This window comes from Macrosteles quadrilineatus, unplaced genomic scaffold (assembly GCF_028750875.1).
Source record: "Macrosteles quadrilineatus isolate MER2022 unplaced genomic scaffold, UCM_ALF_1.0 Scaffold_9__3_contigs__length_116548681, whole genome shotgun sequence".
NCBI lineage: Eukaryota > Metazoa > Arthropoda > Insecta > Hemiptera > Cicadellidae > Macrosteles > Macrosteles quadrilineatus.
The window spans coordinates 20,993,173-21,011,105 of record NW_026542602.1 but is presented as its reverse complement, the minus strand read 5'-3'; the positions used below and the strand labels follow the sequence as shown (position 1 = coordinate 21,011,105).

Genomic DNA, 17,933 nt, shown 5'->3' with positions numbered 1-17,933 from the left:
AAGAGCAGACCGGGTAGCTCACCTTTGCTCGCCTATATTTGGCGATAGTGTAGGCCTACTGCTAGTAGACAAGACAATCAAAGACTCATCTCAATTAAATGTGTAAGAGTGACAAAAGTTCCATTTTCTGACATAATCAAGACGTTTGCTAATAAAAATCAAGTATAATTAATTTTTCAAACTTATTGAGGAACTTTATGTATTAAGGACTGTATAATAGATAAAGCATACTCCCTAAGGAAGTATGCTTAATCTATGACTCTATGTTCACGGTAATTTATTAACCAAATATTAAAGAATTTGTTTTATTTGTTCCTATACAAAATGTACATAGAGGTTTAAGAATTACATAATAATATACCAATTTTTAAAATTATTTAATTTTAATAACGTAATATAAAATGTTCACTAACCTTTGGGCCATTTTCTTAAAAAATAGTTTGTTTGCCTCGTTTTAAGACTGGCAGAAAAATGTCATTGGCACTTAGAAAAAAATCCACAGATGCATGGTGAAAGGGCGGCAAATTTAGGACTTGCCCCCCCCCCCCCCCCCCCCTCCTTAGAAAACTGTGTAGCTGTGGTCCTTTTGACAGCCACAAACCAAACCAGCACACAGTACAAACCAAGTGTGAGACAATTTAACTTACAGCTATAAATAAAACTCAAAATACTTTATACTTTTCAATGAAAGGGCGATCATACAAAGTAGGTATTTTAAGCCAAGTATGAATGGAGATGAGTGTAGGATGAGTGGCGCGATCTTGTAGTCTTGTTAGGGACTAAAGGCCAACATATTCCTTAGACACAGCTCTTAATTAATAGCCCATACAGCTAATGGCAATTATTTATAAGTGAACATAATGTTTATATTTTCAGGATCTGGCAGGAGAAGTTGATTCCGACTGTTTGGAGTGGGCAGAGCTTCAAGAAGAAGCGAGTTTGATTCACCATGTAATGTCACAGCTACACAGGTAACTATTCAATATTAGCCTACAATAGCATTCCTCTTATCTGGTTTCCTTTTCAACCTGTCATACCTACTATTAATTGGTTGTTATTGTCAAAACGGTTAGCATCCTTTTATTTGTCTACACATTTAATAATATAGCATTCAAATCTTCTTGTGATCGGCCCAGATATAAGCTGAGGATTTGGGAATTTTTCTCTAAACTAAACTAAAGACTCCAATGAATATGCTTTTCCTTTTGTGTTCAGTATTGAATCATTATAGAATACATTAGTTTATTCAGCCAAATACATTTCATTTATCATAAAAGACTCTGGTGCTTTGCTCTGCTACTCTTTCAAATAATGCAACAATTCTCCTTGAAACCACTGAGCTATCAAGCTTACAATATGTATTTGCCTTAATAGTAATTGTACAACAAATGAGGACCACCAAATTAAGGACCATTTGGATCCCTCCTTTAAATAAATGTAGAACAATTTAATATGTGGAGGTTCTTACAATTATTGAATAGCTATCCATATTTTGGAAACTGGAATTTTAAACAGGGGTAACAGGGTCTCTGAGCTAGAAAACACACATATCCAGCAAGTGATGAAACACTCTTTTCTCCAAGTCTAAGTTAAACTTTTTAATCATGGATCCTTGGAATGTAGGGTGTGGATTGATTTAAGAATGAGTATAATTTGCCAAGGTCTCATACTATTGGAAGTGATTCATTTGGATTTGTTACCACCAGGTATCAGGAGGAGAGGGTAGCCTCTGCGGGTCAGAAATGGAAGCTTCCTCCGTGTGGTCAACCCATCAGTTTGTTCTCTGGTCCGACTGATGGCAAGACAAGAACACTGATTAGACCAACTGATGATGGTGTGTAGAGTATAGCTAAGTTGGATATTTGTAAATTTTCTAAAGCTCATTATTCTCATCCTGTACCTAATTATTTTATGATATCTGTATGGATTATGAAAACCACTATTTTCATTAGTTTCAAATGTTTGTGTATCAAGTTTTTTTTTATTCTCGTGCAAGATTGGATTCTTTACCACTAACAATACATACTATATGTGAATTCACCATCTGCGCCTTGTAATACCAATTTAGATTCATTTTTCATCAAAACAAAACTTTAGGATGATGAGTTTACTGACAGGGCCGTATTTCCCTAACGGCGGACACGGCGGTTGCCGGGGGCCTCGGCCTAGAAGGGGGCCTCACTTGGGGCCTCAAATATTATTTTCTTGATGAATTTATTTCACTAATCATCTTTTTTGCAGCGATAGCGGGAGCTGTTGATGAAATTTGAGAGACCGCAAAAGATCCTCGCTATTTCCCCGTTAGCGTAGGAGTTGTCTCTATTCGCCCGTCATCGCGGAAGAAGTCCAAGATTGTATCCCGACCGCGGGAGACGATGATGGCGTTTACACGGCCACGGGAAATGAACTTGATTTTGCCGCGATCGTGAAATACGATGACGTTTGTACGGCCACGGGAAATGAACTTGATTTTGCCGCTATCACGCAAGACGACGATCACGTTTTCGAAACCGCGGGAGATGTTCATGATTTTGCCGCTACCGCGAAAGACGATGATCACGTTTTTGTGACCGCGGGAGACAATGGTGATGTCCACATGGCCACGGGAAATGAACTTGATTTTGCTGCTATCACGCAAGACGACGATCACGTTTTTGGAACCGCGGGAGACGTTAATGACGTTTACACGGCTGCGGGAGATGTTCATGATTTTGCCGCTATCACGCAAGACGACGATCCCGTTTACGAAACCGCGGGAGACGATGATTGTGTCTACAAGGCTGCGGGAGATGTTCATGATTTTGCCGCTATCGCACAAGACGACGATCACGTTTTCGTGACCACGGGAGACGATGATGATGTCTTCACGACCACGAGAGATGTTCATGATTTTGCCACTATTGCGCAAGACGACGATCACGCTTTCGTGACCGTGGGAGACGATGATGATGTCTACACAGCCGCGCAAGATGTTCACCATTTCTCTGAGACCACATGAGTCGTTCATGAATCCGCCGCGATCAGAGGAGACAGAGACAACGTCTCAGCGCTCACGCAAGATTTTCACCATTTCCCCGCGGCCACATGTCGAGACGTTCATGATTCCGACGTGATCGGAAGAGACTGTCACGTCAGCGAAGATGACATGTCAGCGTTAATGCAAGAAATAAATGGACCCTTTTATTAGCTAGTCTCCTAGGACTCTTTCAATCAGATTGTTGGAAACAAAAGGTCAATTGATCGACTTGAAGCAATACCATGTGTATTTCTAAACCCTTAAGCTCCAACCTTTGAAGAATCAGAATATAGAGTGGGGCCTCTCTGGTGAGAGCCGCCGGGGGCCTCATAGATTCTAAATACGGCCCTGTTTACTGAAACAGTAGGGAGTGAATCACATCTCTATATGTATCATTCACATTGTGGGTTGTTGCATAACATTGCATCCTTGCCTTCAGAGCCTGTTAAAATTTGAGGTACTTGATAAACTGTGGCCTTCAGCCTGAGTTGCACTCATGATTTTTAGACCCCGCTGAATGGTTATCACTGTTACAAGGGTGATCAGTTTCATTATTATGATTTTATTATCATTCAAGATCTTATGATAATTTAATGAACATTTACCCCCCTTAACTCATTTTTCCATCATTTCATTCTACATCCACAAAAGTAAAATTTAAAAGTTACATCCCTTAGTGTTGAAACTCTGCAATTCGCACTGTAGCTTATGTGACAAAAGCATAAAACACCTAAACCATTGTTCTCCATTGTACCATTGTACTCATTGTTCACCTTTTAATTCCTAATGATTTTGTTTGGCAGTGATATTCCGTGTGTACTGCGCCGACCACACCTTCTGCACTCTCCGTTTCCCCATCAACACTTCAGCGGATGTTATCAAGACTTCAGCAGCAGATAAGCTGGGACTGCGACACCCCCGGGAGGATCTTGTGCTGGTGGAACTCAAGAGTTCTGGAGAAAAGGTCACATTCAGAGACCAGGAGATATCCATCCCAACAGCGCTCAGTCTCAACGGACGGCTATTTGTTAGCCCTAAGGACCATCTGGATGCACTGGTAAGAAGAGTTTGTTTAAAAAAAACTAAAACATTCTTGCTACAGAACCAACACTGAGAAATTGAAATACAGTATATAAAGGTTAATACATGTCCATCTTTAGTCTTATAAAGTAGTCAGTGGATTACAACTTTCAGGTCCCCTTATCAAATCTGACATCAAATTCAAGACGGTGTTTCACTTCCGATAAACTTCATCCCCACCCCATACACATGTCAACACATTAAATGAACATTTGTTTGAAACAGATCAACGCAGGTTGTTGTTTGGCAGGGGATGAATAATCCCAAAATTGTCTACAATATTCTCATTTATTTTGTAAGGCTGTAATATCATATTATACCCATAATGGGTCAGATATATAATATTTGATTCAAAGACAACAAAGTTTAATAAGGCACATTTGGCCTCAACTTATTATGTAGCTTTAAGTTACCTGTATTATTAAAAAGGAAAAAGGACTATAATTATCTAAGCTCTAGTCGGATTCTAGTATTTTTAAAGACAAATATTTTTTTCCGTTTTGTATTATTTACATACAATCCTAGTTGTTTCTTACTTACTAAATACTTCAAGCTTACTGTGTTCTCATTGTGGTCAACATTTTTACTCACTAATATTCAGCCCACCATAACATAAAAATGAATATTGTAACTTTTCCCTTATAGAACAATTTAAAATAAGGCCTAAAACACAAAAATAAACCGCTTCTGAGTAGAGAAGGAGGTTCTTCAAACAAATTCATACAACCTAGACCTAAATTATATATAGGGTTGAGAATCTGATGGTTAACTTGTTTTAAATAATTTATCTTCTATGGTCAATGGTCAATTGTTAGATATCCATATTATTGGAATCTTACTGCAATAGTTATTTGAGTAACTAGTGTGCTGCACATGAGAGAAATGTTTACACATGAGCCGTAGGCGAGTGGGAAGTTTATCGAGTGCAGCAAAGGTACTTTGCACTCGCCTTACACGTATATTTTTCCTACAGTTACCATAAAGCATATAAATAATTAGTCTTTCAAACACACTATACAACACATTTTAGGTTTGGTTAAATACATCGTTGAACGAAATTGGAAACGCTGCACCAGCTGATTGTAGTCGTAGTATCTTGTGTTGTCAGCTTATTTTCAAGCACACACATATTACGTGCCTATTAAAAGGACTCTGTTTGGAATACTGGAGTGCGGCAAAAAATATGAGTATGGAAAAAAATAAAAGTGTGGCAAAAGTAACTAAATAGAGCAATTAGCTACTTGGCATGCTATAATCAGTGCAAGGAAGCCCTCTTTGTGATGTAAACTTTTTTACTTTGATAAACTTTTAACTACCTACCGGTACTGTAACTCAAACATAAATAATTTCAGACCCTAATACCAGAGCAAGAGAACCCTACAGAAGGCATGGATTTTGACATGGAGATGTTCAGCACTAAGGAACTGGCCTATCACATGGCTCTCTTTGACTGGGACTTATTCTGGAGTGTACATGAGGTTTGTTTGTATTATATCTATCATTTTGCACATCCTTTCTCTTCTTATCCCTTAAATTGTATTCAGAATTTGTTGGTAGAATTTTCCAACGTTGCCTTAGTGCATAGTTGCAGCGCTCTAATTAAGAAACTCCCTGTCTTAAAGTTTCCTGTAATCCCTTTTTGTCTGTGGTATGATTAAGCTAGTGATAAGTAGCCTAAATAGTAAACATATCCATCATTAGAAGTATTAATTGTATCATTCCGATGTAGTATGAGCTGCTCTACCAGACGTTTGGTCGGTTGAGATTCAGCCAAATCACAGCCAACCTGGACGTGTTCCTGAGACGCTTCAATGAGATTCAATACTGGGTGGTGACAGAGCTTCTTCTAACCCAGAGCCTCAGCAAACGAGTCAGCATCCTGAGGAAAATGATTAAACTGGCTTGCTAGTGAGTGTCATACATCCATCTAGCTTTTTTTTTTTATGGTGGAGCATTTACAATCCCACCATAAAATCATGGTGTTTAGTTAAGCCAAACTAATTGAGATTGAACTCTGGTTAAGTTGTGCAGTAAGTGGTTTTGAGAATTATGCCGAATATTGACTGGTTGATGGATGCAAAGAGTCTGGTGTGTCAAAGAATTAGAAGTAAGACATACACTGTAATTTGAACTGCACTGTTTATTGTATTCAACCAATTTATTATAGTTTCCTTTGATATAACAAGCGGTTCCAAGGGTCTATAAAGGCTATAACCCATTCGATAATAGAGGCTAAGCCATTCCATTCATTGGACCCTTTAAAATCAATTTAAAAGTACATTTTGTCATAGAAACGTAAGGGAGGTTTTTAAAAACCGTTCTAGACGTTAAAAATGGTTTTATAGTCACCATCCTTTTAAAATACTAACCGCCTTTTAAAATACTAAATTTGCCAGGGTAGGACCCCCGCACCCCCTGTTAGTGTGTAGCACCCCTCGTAGTTCCCCCACTTGACAAGGTCCTAGAACCACCACTGGTACGTGAGTAGTTTTTTCTCCTGTCTGATCCAGTTTGGATTTGGCTTATTTGCAGATTTGCTGGGTTTGAGCGATATTTATCTATTTTGAGAAGCCAGGTTGAGAAATCTAGATTGTACCGTGGATTAAGAGTTTGAATCCCGTAACGGTAATAAGGATATATAAGCTCATAAAGGTCTGCAGTGCTTAAGATGGTGCAGTTCTGGTGTGGTACTTGACTGTTGCAGAGCTTTTCGTGAGAGGTGTAAAATGGTGGTTATTTATAGCCCAAGCAAAAGTTGACAATATATGAGTCAGTATTATGTAATTTGTGTCTCAAATCAAAAATTGTAGCTATCAACCAGTTGCCAATTTATGCCTATTCTTACAGTGTGGTTGTCCATCAAAAACATTAAAATAATTTTTCCTACAGTCACCCGACAAAGTTGGCTTCCTTGTACTGTTTATAGTACAGAAAGCTGCTAATTGCTGCATATTTATACTTTGCCGTACGGTTTATACTTTGCCGTACATCAGGATTCCAACGAAACAACACAAAACAGCGTGGTTCTATTATGCACGTAATCCGTGTACGCTTGGAAATAGGTTGGCAACACTTATAAAGATAATAATACTATGAGCAGCTGATTGACTATTATAACTACGATTTAACCTGTCATTTCGTGTTTATAGTTTCGGTATTTCTGAACTTTCTGGACTTTTCTTTTAAACGTTTTTAAAACATTCCTAAGATCTTAATAAACAAGAAAATACCTTTAAAGCATTTATTTTAGGTGCGGAAACCACTTCAAATTACAAAAACATACGGAACTATATTCTCAAAACGCGGAGCACATTATTCTTGCCGAGGAAAAATAGCGGAGTACTACTTTCTCTAGGGCACCATTTGTGTTGCCAGCTGAACCTAAAAACGTGTTGTATGGTGTTTGAAAGACTAATTATTTATATACTTTATAGTGACTGTAGGAAAAATATAATGTGTAACACGAGTGAAAAAGGCCTTTGCTGCACTCGAGATCATTCCGCACTCGCCTGCGGCTCGTGCGTAAACATTGCTCTCGTGTGCAGCAAAGTGCCACTTTCACCACTAGTTACACAAATAACTATTGCTGTTCTTGAAATTATGGAAAACTATGCTTAAATAAACTACTGAATAATAAAATTACTTAATCCATGGAGTTCAATATGTTAACACGGATGTTTCAGTTGCAAGGACTACCAAAACCTAAATGCTCTGTTTGCCGTCGTGATGGGACTCAGCAATGTGGCTGTGTCCCGTCTCTCTCTCACTTGGGAAAAGCTGTCATCCAAGTCTCGTAAAACATTCACAGAACTGGAGTCCCTCATTGATCCGTCACGCAACCATCGGAATTACCGAACTTATGTTGGCAAACTGCAGAGCCCTGTGATACCATTCATGCCGTTGCTAATCAAAGGTGTTCCTCAATGTTATTTTACTGAAAAACTGTAAATTCATATCAGCTTTTAGTGTAAAGTTTAGAAAATGTATTTAAGATAAAATATGATGTTTTTGAGTCTTAATCAGACACTTCTAAAGTCACAAAAGTGCTAGATTACCAAGAACATATAACTTCTGAAAATGATACTAAATTCAAACTATAAGTCAATTATTTAACTGTAACATTTACTGCTTAACTGTTGGGCAATCACATTAATGGATTTAGGCATTATTTAACCAAAAAGATATGTTAAAAGAAAACGATTTTTCTTGTTTATCTTGTACATTTGTATCTTGCAGGCTAGAATACACTTATAAGTACCTAGATTCTTATTTAAGGTAGCCTACCTGTTTGTCATAAAATTAAATTTAAAAAAAGTGAAGTACCGATACTCAAGTATAATTTACAATTGCCCAAACAAAGCAAAGTACCAGTAATGTGTTTATTCTATTCAATAATTACTATAGAAGTATAACTAAAAGTGCTTAGCAATCAAACTGGACACTGGGACCTGAAAGATATCTGGATCCTATTACAACACCAATCAATCAAAATTCTAGAACTGTACAAATAAGAAATAACAGCTTAAGGGCGTTTTCACATTAGACAGCACATCAACAGCACGTCCACCAACACTGCAACAGCAACAGCACGACAACAACAGGGGTCTTTACCCTGGGTCTTTACACACTTGACAGCAACGACACGTTAAGAGCACAACATTATTTCCTCTCTTTACTGCTTAGCTCATCATAGCCATCTTCCGAAAATTGAAATATTTCTTTCCATACCTTCTCTCTAATAATTTTTTTTTGTCCTCATTAGTTTTGTCCTAAAGACAGGGCTTGGACTTTACAAGCTCAACGAGCAAGGTGACGTCGCACTTAAACGTAGCTCTTTCTTTTTCCATCTTGCAAACGAAGCACACACCTTGTACTCAGGCCAGGGCTGTGATGTATTGTACTGACACTGACAGACTACTGACAGACGGTAAATGCACGGCAACAGCAACGTCGGGGGGCCAGCAGCTCGCCAGCATGTTCTGTCACGCCGCCAGCACATCACCGTCACAGCACCAGTGTGTACGCTCTCATATGATAACATTACCGACGTCAACGGGCCAGCGCTGTGCTGGCGACGTGCTGTTGACGTGCTGTGTAGTGTGAAAACGCCCAAAGACTACCTCATCAGATTACTATTGATATTTTATCATCTATTTTCCTCCAAAACTAAATAAAACTGTAGCAATAAAAGTAGGAAGAAACAAATTTTTCCCCCTTAAAATTAAATGACAAATGGTAGATATGCCATGCAGTCACAGACACTGACAGTTTCGATGTTGTTGCAGATATGACCTTTGTCCACGAAGGTAACAAGACGAGTGTGGATGGCCTGGTCAACTTTGAGAAGATGCACATGTTGGCTCAGACTATGAGAACATTACGCTACTGCAGATCTAGACATCTGGGTAAGTGTTAGTTGGTGAACTTTCAATTTTTTATCAAGAGGCAATAGTTCATAGCTACTAATGATTGTTATCTTGCAAAGTAGTTTTTGACACTGTATGCCTATAATTGTAAGATACAGTCCCTGCTTCAACTCTAATATGCATGAATATTATCAAGGGCGTAGCCAGGATTTTATTTTGGGTTGTGCTGACATTCAGGGGTCAGCAGTGGAGGTTTGGGGAGGTTAGCCCCAAACCCACAGAGTCTTCCCCCTTGAAAATTTTGTAAATTTTAGCTTCAAACTTCAATTAATTGTAAATTTTAGAGCAAAATTATGGGTTTTAAGGCGATTTGAGCTATTATTTTGATTCATTACGGACCATAGGAAAATGTACGAGCTTAATTTTATGAGAATTTCAGGGGGTGCTGGAGAACTTCAGCTCCCCCCTGACTACTCCTGACGTGCCTTGATCTACTTTAGCCAGACTCCGCTCCATTCCCATCACAGAGAAGTAAGATACAGAAGATAAATTCGATGGTACCCTTAAGTGGGGTCTAGCACCAGAAGTCGCTGGTGTCAAGAGCAAATTCTATTTATCCTCCCCTCCTGCTCTCCTTTCCCCATCGCCCACACGTACTACAGCGCTCACGCTGTAGGAAGACCCTGTACGCTGCAACTGCTGTACAACAACACTATGTCGACATCGCCATTCAGGCTCTTCCTGGCTCGTTACGAGTACATTTCCGCCCCAGCACCAGAGCTAAAAGTACACGGTTGTACCATAAGCTTATCCTTTGTAATCTTACTTCTCTGTGTTCTCATCAATAAAAGGTTCAAATATCTTAACTCTGTTAAAAAGTAAGAGTATTTTCTTGGTAAGAACAAGTTTGTCTCTTTATGAATAAGCTGTTCTACGTTCTGTATTTTTTTAAATTATCAGTTAACAAAATTTCTAAAGATTGTATATCACTTGATCCTTATCCGTTTTTTTTTTTCTCTTTCATGATTGCTTTTCAAGACAAATGCTACAAAAGAGTGGGATTGGCTACAATTCAATAATAAAATATCCCAAAAAACATGGCTTTCATTTCCATTAAATTAAAATCCATTCAAGTCATTAGGAAACATTCCAGAAAAAGAAAAGTATAAATCAGGATACTTTTGACATGAAGATTTAGTGATAAACATTTGTCATTCTCATTGAGTCGTTTAAATAAATGCAATGTGAAAGAAACAATTTTATTTCATGATAAAATCATACAATATGCTTTTGTTCTATAATTAAATTGGTAGATTCTCATAGTAGTATAAGGTACTCATTCATAATAATTTGAACAACAACTGTCTAAGCAAGATGATTTTTTTAAATTTTGCTGTTTCCAGTGCTGGATCCTCCAACTCCAAAGAATGAATCAGAAGTGAGATCTTACATCAGCTGTTTGCGAACTATCGACAACCAAAGGGTTTTGACATCCCTCTCTCAGAAATTGGAGCCAAGAAGATCATAGAAGCAGCCCAACTTACAACCAATATCAAACAAGAAATCAATCAACATAATTCATTTTTTATCTGGGAATTGAACAGGAAATGTTGCAACACAACTGAATTTAACTGTGAAATATACTTGAATCATGTTTGGGCAAATGTATAATTTCTTAGGACTAAGCTGATAAGACAATGAAGAGTTAAGTTCAAATAACAAAGTTAATTTTTTTAAATTCATTGTTGTAGCCCCGGAACTGTAATATATAAAATATCTGGTTTTACAATACCACTGATAAAGGTATTGTAAAACCAGATATTTAATTTTTTAATCCTATCGGAAAATGAGAATTGATAAATCTTAAATCTTTGGGCCCTTAACCTCTTTAATTGTTTGAGACGATCTCTTTACAATCTATTATCAAAATCTATATGGTAACTGATACGGTAATACTAAAAGGATCTATAGAACAAAACATCGAAAATATATGTAACCCCTATCAGTAAACAAGCTATATATATTTGTCTTTTCAGCAATTTATAGCAATAGCATGTATATTATTTAAGGACTTCATTATGGAGTAAAGCGTTAATGATTTTTCATAATTTTTTCCAATTGGCTTTCATCCATTTCTTAATGAATTCAACCTGCGTTTTCATTGATTGTCGTTGAATTTTGCATGTTTTCTGTGAATTTCCTTAAACTATTTAGTTGTACTTATAACTTATATGGAATGAAAAATATCTTTATTTAAGAGGCAAAGTTAGGACTGGAAAGTCCTCTCTACCACTCAACCTCTAAATTATATTTATGTGAATTTACTCATAATTATGACTTACTCATCTTCTCAAGGCAATACTAAATATATTTTGGACATATGCAACTGCTCTGTCATTATTATTTCTATAGGCATTAATCATAAGATACTTTTTTACTGGGCGCACACTCTTTGTTCAAAAGATGAATATTCACAGAGAAGAAAGGAACAGAGGGAACTCGCTTATGGGAAAACCGTGTGTTTACAGCTGTAGTATGTTATGCCAAAAATATACTTGGCACGACCAAGGATGAGCCCAGTGAGCACTGTGCGGAAAGTCTTATTGCACAGAGGGCTCTGGGTCTTCCGACACCTTAAGTGTTGTAGTATACACGAGGGCAAAGGGGACAGTGTTGGACTTTGCCCTCTGCTAAGCGTCACTTAAGCGGACGCTCTACCTCAGATCAGGCTTCAGTAGCTATGTTGCGCCATTGAACAGCGCCCCCGAGTTGGGCTTGCAGACGTTCACAGCAACTGTCTTTGTAAACTACCCATACATGCTAGTAAAAAACACTGAGTGGGGTTTTACAGAACAAAGAATAATCGATGCGACCCTGGTTTTAGAATTTTAAAGTAACAATTCTATAATGAGTTAAAGCATTTTAAAATTTCCGATTTTTTCTACATTCAAAGAAGATTTTCAGGCTTTATGGTACGATATTAAACATATTGAAACCACTACAATCTAGATAATTTAATTCTCTTCAAAATGCCACCCTAACTTTGATTTTACGTTAAGTGTAGACTTCCAAAACACTGTTGCCCCAGACCCTTGCGTTTACAAAACGGCAGGGGTAGAGCGCACCCTTAAGTCTGAGTGTAGCCTCTGTACCTTCCTCATCTGTAGAATATCGTGATAATTTTTCCACAAGTGAAGTCACACAGGAAATAAAGAAATGCTTAATGACAAAATATGTGATATTTTTATCAAAAAAGTTTTAAATTTCTTATGCTAAGGTAAATTTATGTTAAGGATTACAAAGACATTTTTAGATTCACTTTTATATGCTTGGTTATGTTTGAGATAGGTTGGTTTTAGAATGCAGATATTTATTTCATGTAGAATAAGAAATTGTAATTTTTCATCAATATGTTTTAACAATTTAATGCTCACAACGAGCACATTGTAAACGAACACCATACCAGCAGTTAGGGAGTTAATGTAAACAAGTTTATATTCTAGATCAATTTTAATTTTTAACTTGCAGTAAATTTTACAGGGTTATGGAATTTGAAATTTCAATAAACACTCGTCTAGACCCATAAACAGTTCAGCAAAATATTTAAGTCACCTCGGATACCTGTTAAATCTCCAAGCTAACAGTCTATCTGTGGATTTGTGAATATTTGGGTCACTGTTAATAATTTTGCGTTGCACTGGAGAATCCAACATACAGATTGCACTCCATACTGAGATTTACTTGTTGTTTAAAGTAAGCCAGAAATTTAAATATGAGTGCGGTACACTAAAACCGAATTGTATTTAAATTATTTTTACAAATTTTACTCCTTTGGGAGACAATTTTACAAACTAACAATGGAACAGGAGAGATTGTAGAATCAAACACACTAAAATCAAAGGAGTGATGAATAATTTCATTTTCGTATTAATATTGTCTAACTACTTACGGAATAAATACTGTTTAATTTAGCATTTAAAATTCAGAAAGTTTGTCTACATTGTTTCTTAGGTCTACTCACATATCCTGTGTATATTTGTGTAGATTTAGACCTTTGTGCCAAATGAGTAGACCTATGAACCACTTTATAGAAATGTTTATAGATTTTAATATTTATACACAGCAGATGTAATGGAATTGATTTTGATCTTGATGATTTAACCTATTGTATAATATTGTCACATATATTTTAGTTTACCTTACACAAAGATTATTATTGTATACATTATGTATATTAATTAATAAGAATATATTTATATAGTTTTCTACAAATTATTTACGTTATTTTATGGTTAATTTAGTGTAAATTTCAACCAATTATTTTCAGTTACCTACATGATTTTAATTTATTATCTACCAACAAGGTAACAGTAATCAAATAAAGAAGAAAGTTACATATTGGACCAAAAGGTAAATTTTGAATACTCGTATTTATTATTTTTACATGTTTTATATAAGGTTGTCTAGTGACGGAACACCAAAGTTGTAATTTTAATGTCCCTTTTCGGGCACTTTTGTGAATGCAATAACATTTTGTATTTTTGTCATTGTCACGTTTGTGTCAATGTTTTGTAGTGTGTGGGGTCTTTTCTTATTATATTCTAAACTAAAGATGTTCTAGTCAGAAGTAGATAGGATTTCTGTGTTATATCAATATTGTTCTATTTTCAACACAAATTTTATTTTTATCACAATATTTTAATGTACGGTGACCACTTTTATTATGTTTTTATAAAAAAAAAATTAAAAAAACTTTTGGTTCTACATTAGTATGATTACCTCTGAGGTTTTTAGTCTTGTTACACAATAAAATACTGTAATGCATTTAAACTTTTTTTACAGATATTTAAACTAAAGTACTTGAATTGATTATCAAAGTTTATTTAATTTCTTTAAATTTGCACCAGTCCTGTAACGGTAAAAACACTACACCCAGTTAACCCTTCAAGGCTCATGATCTTGCTTCACTTATGCTCTTAACACTTGTACACTTTCTACTTCATTTTTTATTTATATTCCAACATTTCCAGAAAATAAAAGTGGTCTACCCATTTTCACCTTTTCTCTAAATGCCTCCTTTTATTAAGAGCCTAGCCTGTTAACTATATTGTAATATATATTTTTCTATCACCACATTACACTGAATATATATTTAATATCCTTGTGCCAAGCCATTGATAATCTAATTGCTTCAATTGAAGCATTCACTATTGCACGCTTTGGTGTTACTTGTAGGTTAGGAACATTTATTATATTTGTGATGTTGCTAGCAATGTTTTAACCAGGTAATAAATATACCTACTAAATAAGTTTTAATTTCTATATGTAAAAGATCAACGATTGTGTTAACGTTAACTATATAAAAAATTATTCCCATGAAAACTCCTAGTATTTTTTACAAGAGAACTTAATGTATATTTTGTTACAGTTACAGTACTTTATGATAGTAATATTATTCACTGTTTTATTTTGTAAATAAAAAAATGAAATAAATAAATAATTTAATTAGTAGTTTATAATATATGTCAAAAGGACGGAAAAATATAAAATGTGTGCTGTTGATTATCATAAAATGTTTAGAATGAATGCCAATATCATTATTTTTAGTTGTGATTTTTTTTCTTGGGTCCTACAATCCACACAATAGTGTTTTTAGGGGTTTATTTTACAGATATTTTGTTTACTTGATAATTATTGTTGAATCTTGAGAGTAATTATTGTAACTACCAAGTATTCATTATTTGTGTATTTCTCTAGATTAGCAATAATGTAATAAAGTGTAATTCTGTAACCATACTTTATTTTGTTGGAAATTACTCAAATAAAAAATTTAATATTTACAAAAGAAACATAATTGATTTTAAGGGTGCAATAACAATAAGTTTAACAACAATTCAGTAAATAAAGCAATATTGCGTTTAGCAACAATTTTTAGTCATCTTATTACCTTTGCTTACTAATATTTCATATCCTTCTGAAGGGTGTATCATTCAAACTGGTCTCTACACACAGTATAGTTATGGTTAGTTTTGGGTCACTTTAAATGGTAAATGTAAAAAAAAAAAAAATAAATATATATAATTAAAAGTTGTTTACTTCTTTATTTTTTATTTTTAAGATTATATATTTATCAATATTTGCAATATTTACGGCACAAAATAAGGATTCTCGGAAAGCTTGTATTTATGAAAAATAGACAGCTACATATAACAAGGTTTTTTATTGGTTTGAGAAATAGAATAATCTGGAAGGGTAATAATAAAATATTATGTAACTAATAATAAGAAATACTATGACTAAACTGTGCATATTTTGTAGAGACTAAGTGGTATAAAAAATAGCTGAAGAATGTAAAAAAGGAAGTGGTAAATCTTCGTCAAAATAACTTTTAATTATTATTTAGAAAATTTAGCAATAGCAATTAAAAATATCCTTGCTTGAATCACCATAGATTTAAATAATTAAGGTCATAAGTAATTTGTTTGAATGAATAGCAATTACAATGTCTTAAGTTTTTAGAACAGAATTGCACTGTTATGTTTTTTTAAGGTGTTTTAGCCTACATAAATCTGATCTAGAACAATGGTAAGCCAATAATGATTGTTATTGTAATATTCTCAGTAATAATTACATTCAAACAATATGTATATGTTTAAATTTTTTTTTATTTTTTTTTAGTTTTTACTTAAAAAAAATTGTTGTTTGTTGTTGTTAAACAATTGTTTGGCAATATAAAACACAAATGCATAGTACGATAGTTTCTAATCTGGGCGCTAATAAGTTTAATGCATTTTGGAACTACAACTGAACTATAAGCATAGCTTGTATTAAGTGCACTATGAGATATTAATAATATTTAAAAGTTCGAGTTTATTGAAAATAATAAAATATATACATGTTTGAGATTGAGTCAACACCAATCTATTTGTTCAAATTTTGTTGTGGTTTTTTATAGAAAAAGATTCTTCAATTAAAAAAAAGATTCTTTAGATTAATTTTGTTGTTTATTAGTTATTATATTTTTTTTCAATTTTTAATACAAATTTATATTTCATAAAAGAAAAAAGGAATAAGTGGTGCCTATGTAAGTGTTAAGTATAATGCTATTTATTAGTTTTGAGTTCTCAGTTTAAAGTCTATGAGACTAACCAATCTGTAGTGGGGGTTTTATTCAATTTTTTCCATACATTTATTAAGAGTTATGAGAAATTTCTTGACTAAGACTTGTGATACAATGTGTATTGATTTTTTCACCACCAGCTATTTACACTAAAAATATATATAGTTTAACTAATTCAATTTATTCTTCAACTTCTTTCGGGCTATCCGTTATGCGTTGCAACAAAGGTTTTGGTTGTGTTTATAAATTTTAAATTGCTTTAGGTGAACAAATTCAATGCTTCTATAGTGACAGAACTGGTTGATAATCTAGACAAAATTGTACCACAAGCTCGATTTGTGCAATTAAAAATGTTAACAAAATTTAATTTCACCAATACAAAAATATATCACAGGCCTTGAAAAGGTCATCAGCCATTCATTAGGATAATACAAATTACATATTTACAATTATTGTTATATAGGATTGAATAGGTACTGGACATTGGACAAGCAGTTAATTTAAGGAAAATTTAATTGTGTTTTGAAAGAGTTAAGATTGTTATAAAATCTATGTTGTTAACAGTACTGCATTTAAACAATTAATTGTCTACATACCTTGCGTTGATTGAGTTATTTTATTCTATTGTCTGTCACTCTGCTATTTTCACTGAAGAGTATGATTGGACGGAAACTTTTCCATTGTTCGGAGACTGTTGTGTCTTAATGTGTGTCCACTATGGTTTTATAAATAAAATCAACTGAAAGTTATTTTAGTGCCTTTAATTTCACACCTTTAATATATTTATTGCACTTTAATGTAAAGTAGTGTGGGTGTTTGTTACTCAATTGCATGAGAAAAACTTAATAGGATTGTTTGAAGTATGTTAAGAGAAAGTCAAAAATGTGTAGCTTGGGGTAAAACATTGGATAACTAATGGGGTTAACATTTGGGTTCGATATCTTTCTTTAGGGCTGACCCAAGTCTTCAATGTTAATGGTTAGAAAGCACTTTTAATGATTACTTTTGATTTGTTTATTTTTCCCAATGGTTTTACAATTCTCCACACTATCATACAGCTAACTAAAAGAAATATAATTAGCTATTTTATTAAACTAAATCATAGGTTTGCACACTTTTTCATTATACTTAACTCTTTACCAAAGAATTATCGTGTTTTTTCTGCAGTGCAGATTTTAAAAAATGTCTTTTAGTCCATACACAAACTCCCTGAAGAAGCACAGGTAAAGCTACTAGCATTGATTAATAATTTAGGCTACACAAATTTACTTTACAAACTATGAATTTATTTCTATATATACCGGGTGTCCAAAACCACCCGTACACCCCTTTCAAAACGATGGAAACCATT

At 34.5% G+C, this 17,933-nt stretch overlaps 1 protein-coding gene across 4 annotated transcripts in view; it reads left to right on the top strand.

Moving 5' to 3' along the window:
* LOC129002617 (rap guanine nucleotide exchange factor 4) overlaps nt 1-17,310 on the top strand; it is a 140,053-nt gene extending 122,743 nt beyond the window's left edge. For all 4 annotated transcript variants that reach the window (XM_054430561.1, XM_054430559.1, XM_054430560.1 and 1 more), the window contains 8 exons: nt 877-971; nt 1,707-1,834; nt 3,820-4,073; nt 5,449-5,574; nt 5,826-6,004; nt 7,780-8,009; nt 9,382-9,501; nt 10,866-17,310. In XM_054430561.1, the coding sequence (XP_054286536.1) occupies nt 877-971; nt 1,707-1,834; nt 3,820-4,073; nt 5,449-5,574; nt 5,826-6,004; nt 7,780-8,009; nt 9,382-9,501; nt 10,866-10,990 (1,257 nt within the window). In that variant the 3' untranslated portion in view covers nt 10,991-17,310. The remainder of the gene's footprint in view (nt 1-876; nt 972-1,706; nt 1,835-3,819; nt 4,074-5,448; nt 5,575-5,825; nt 6,005-7,779; nt 8,010-9,381; nt 9,502-10,865) is intronic.
* The last annotated feature ends 623 nt before the right edge of the window (nt 17,311-17,933 follow it).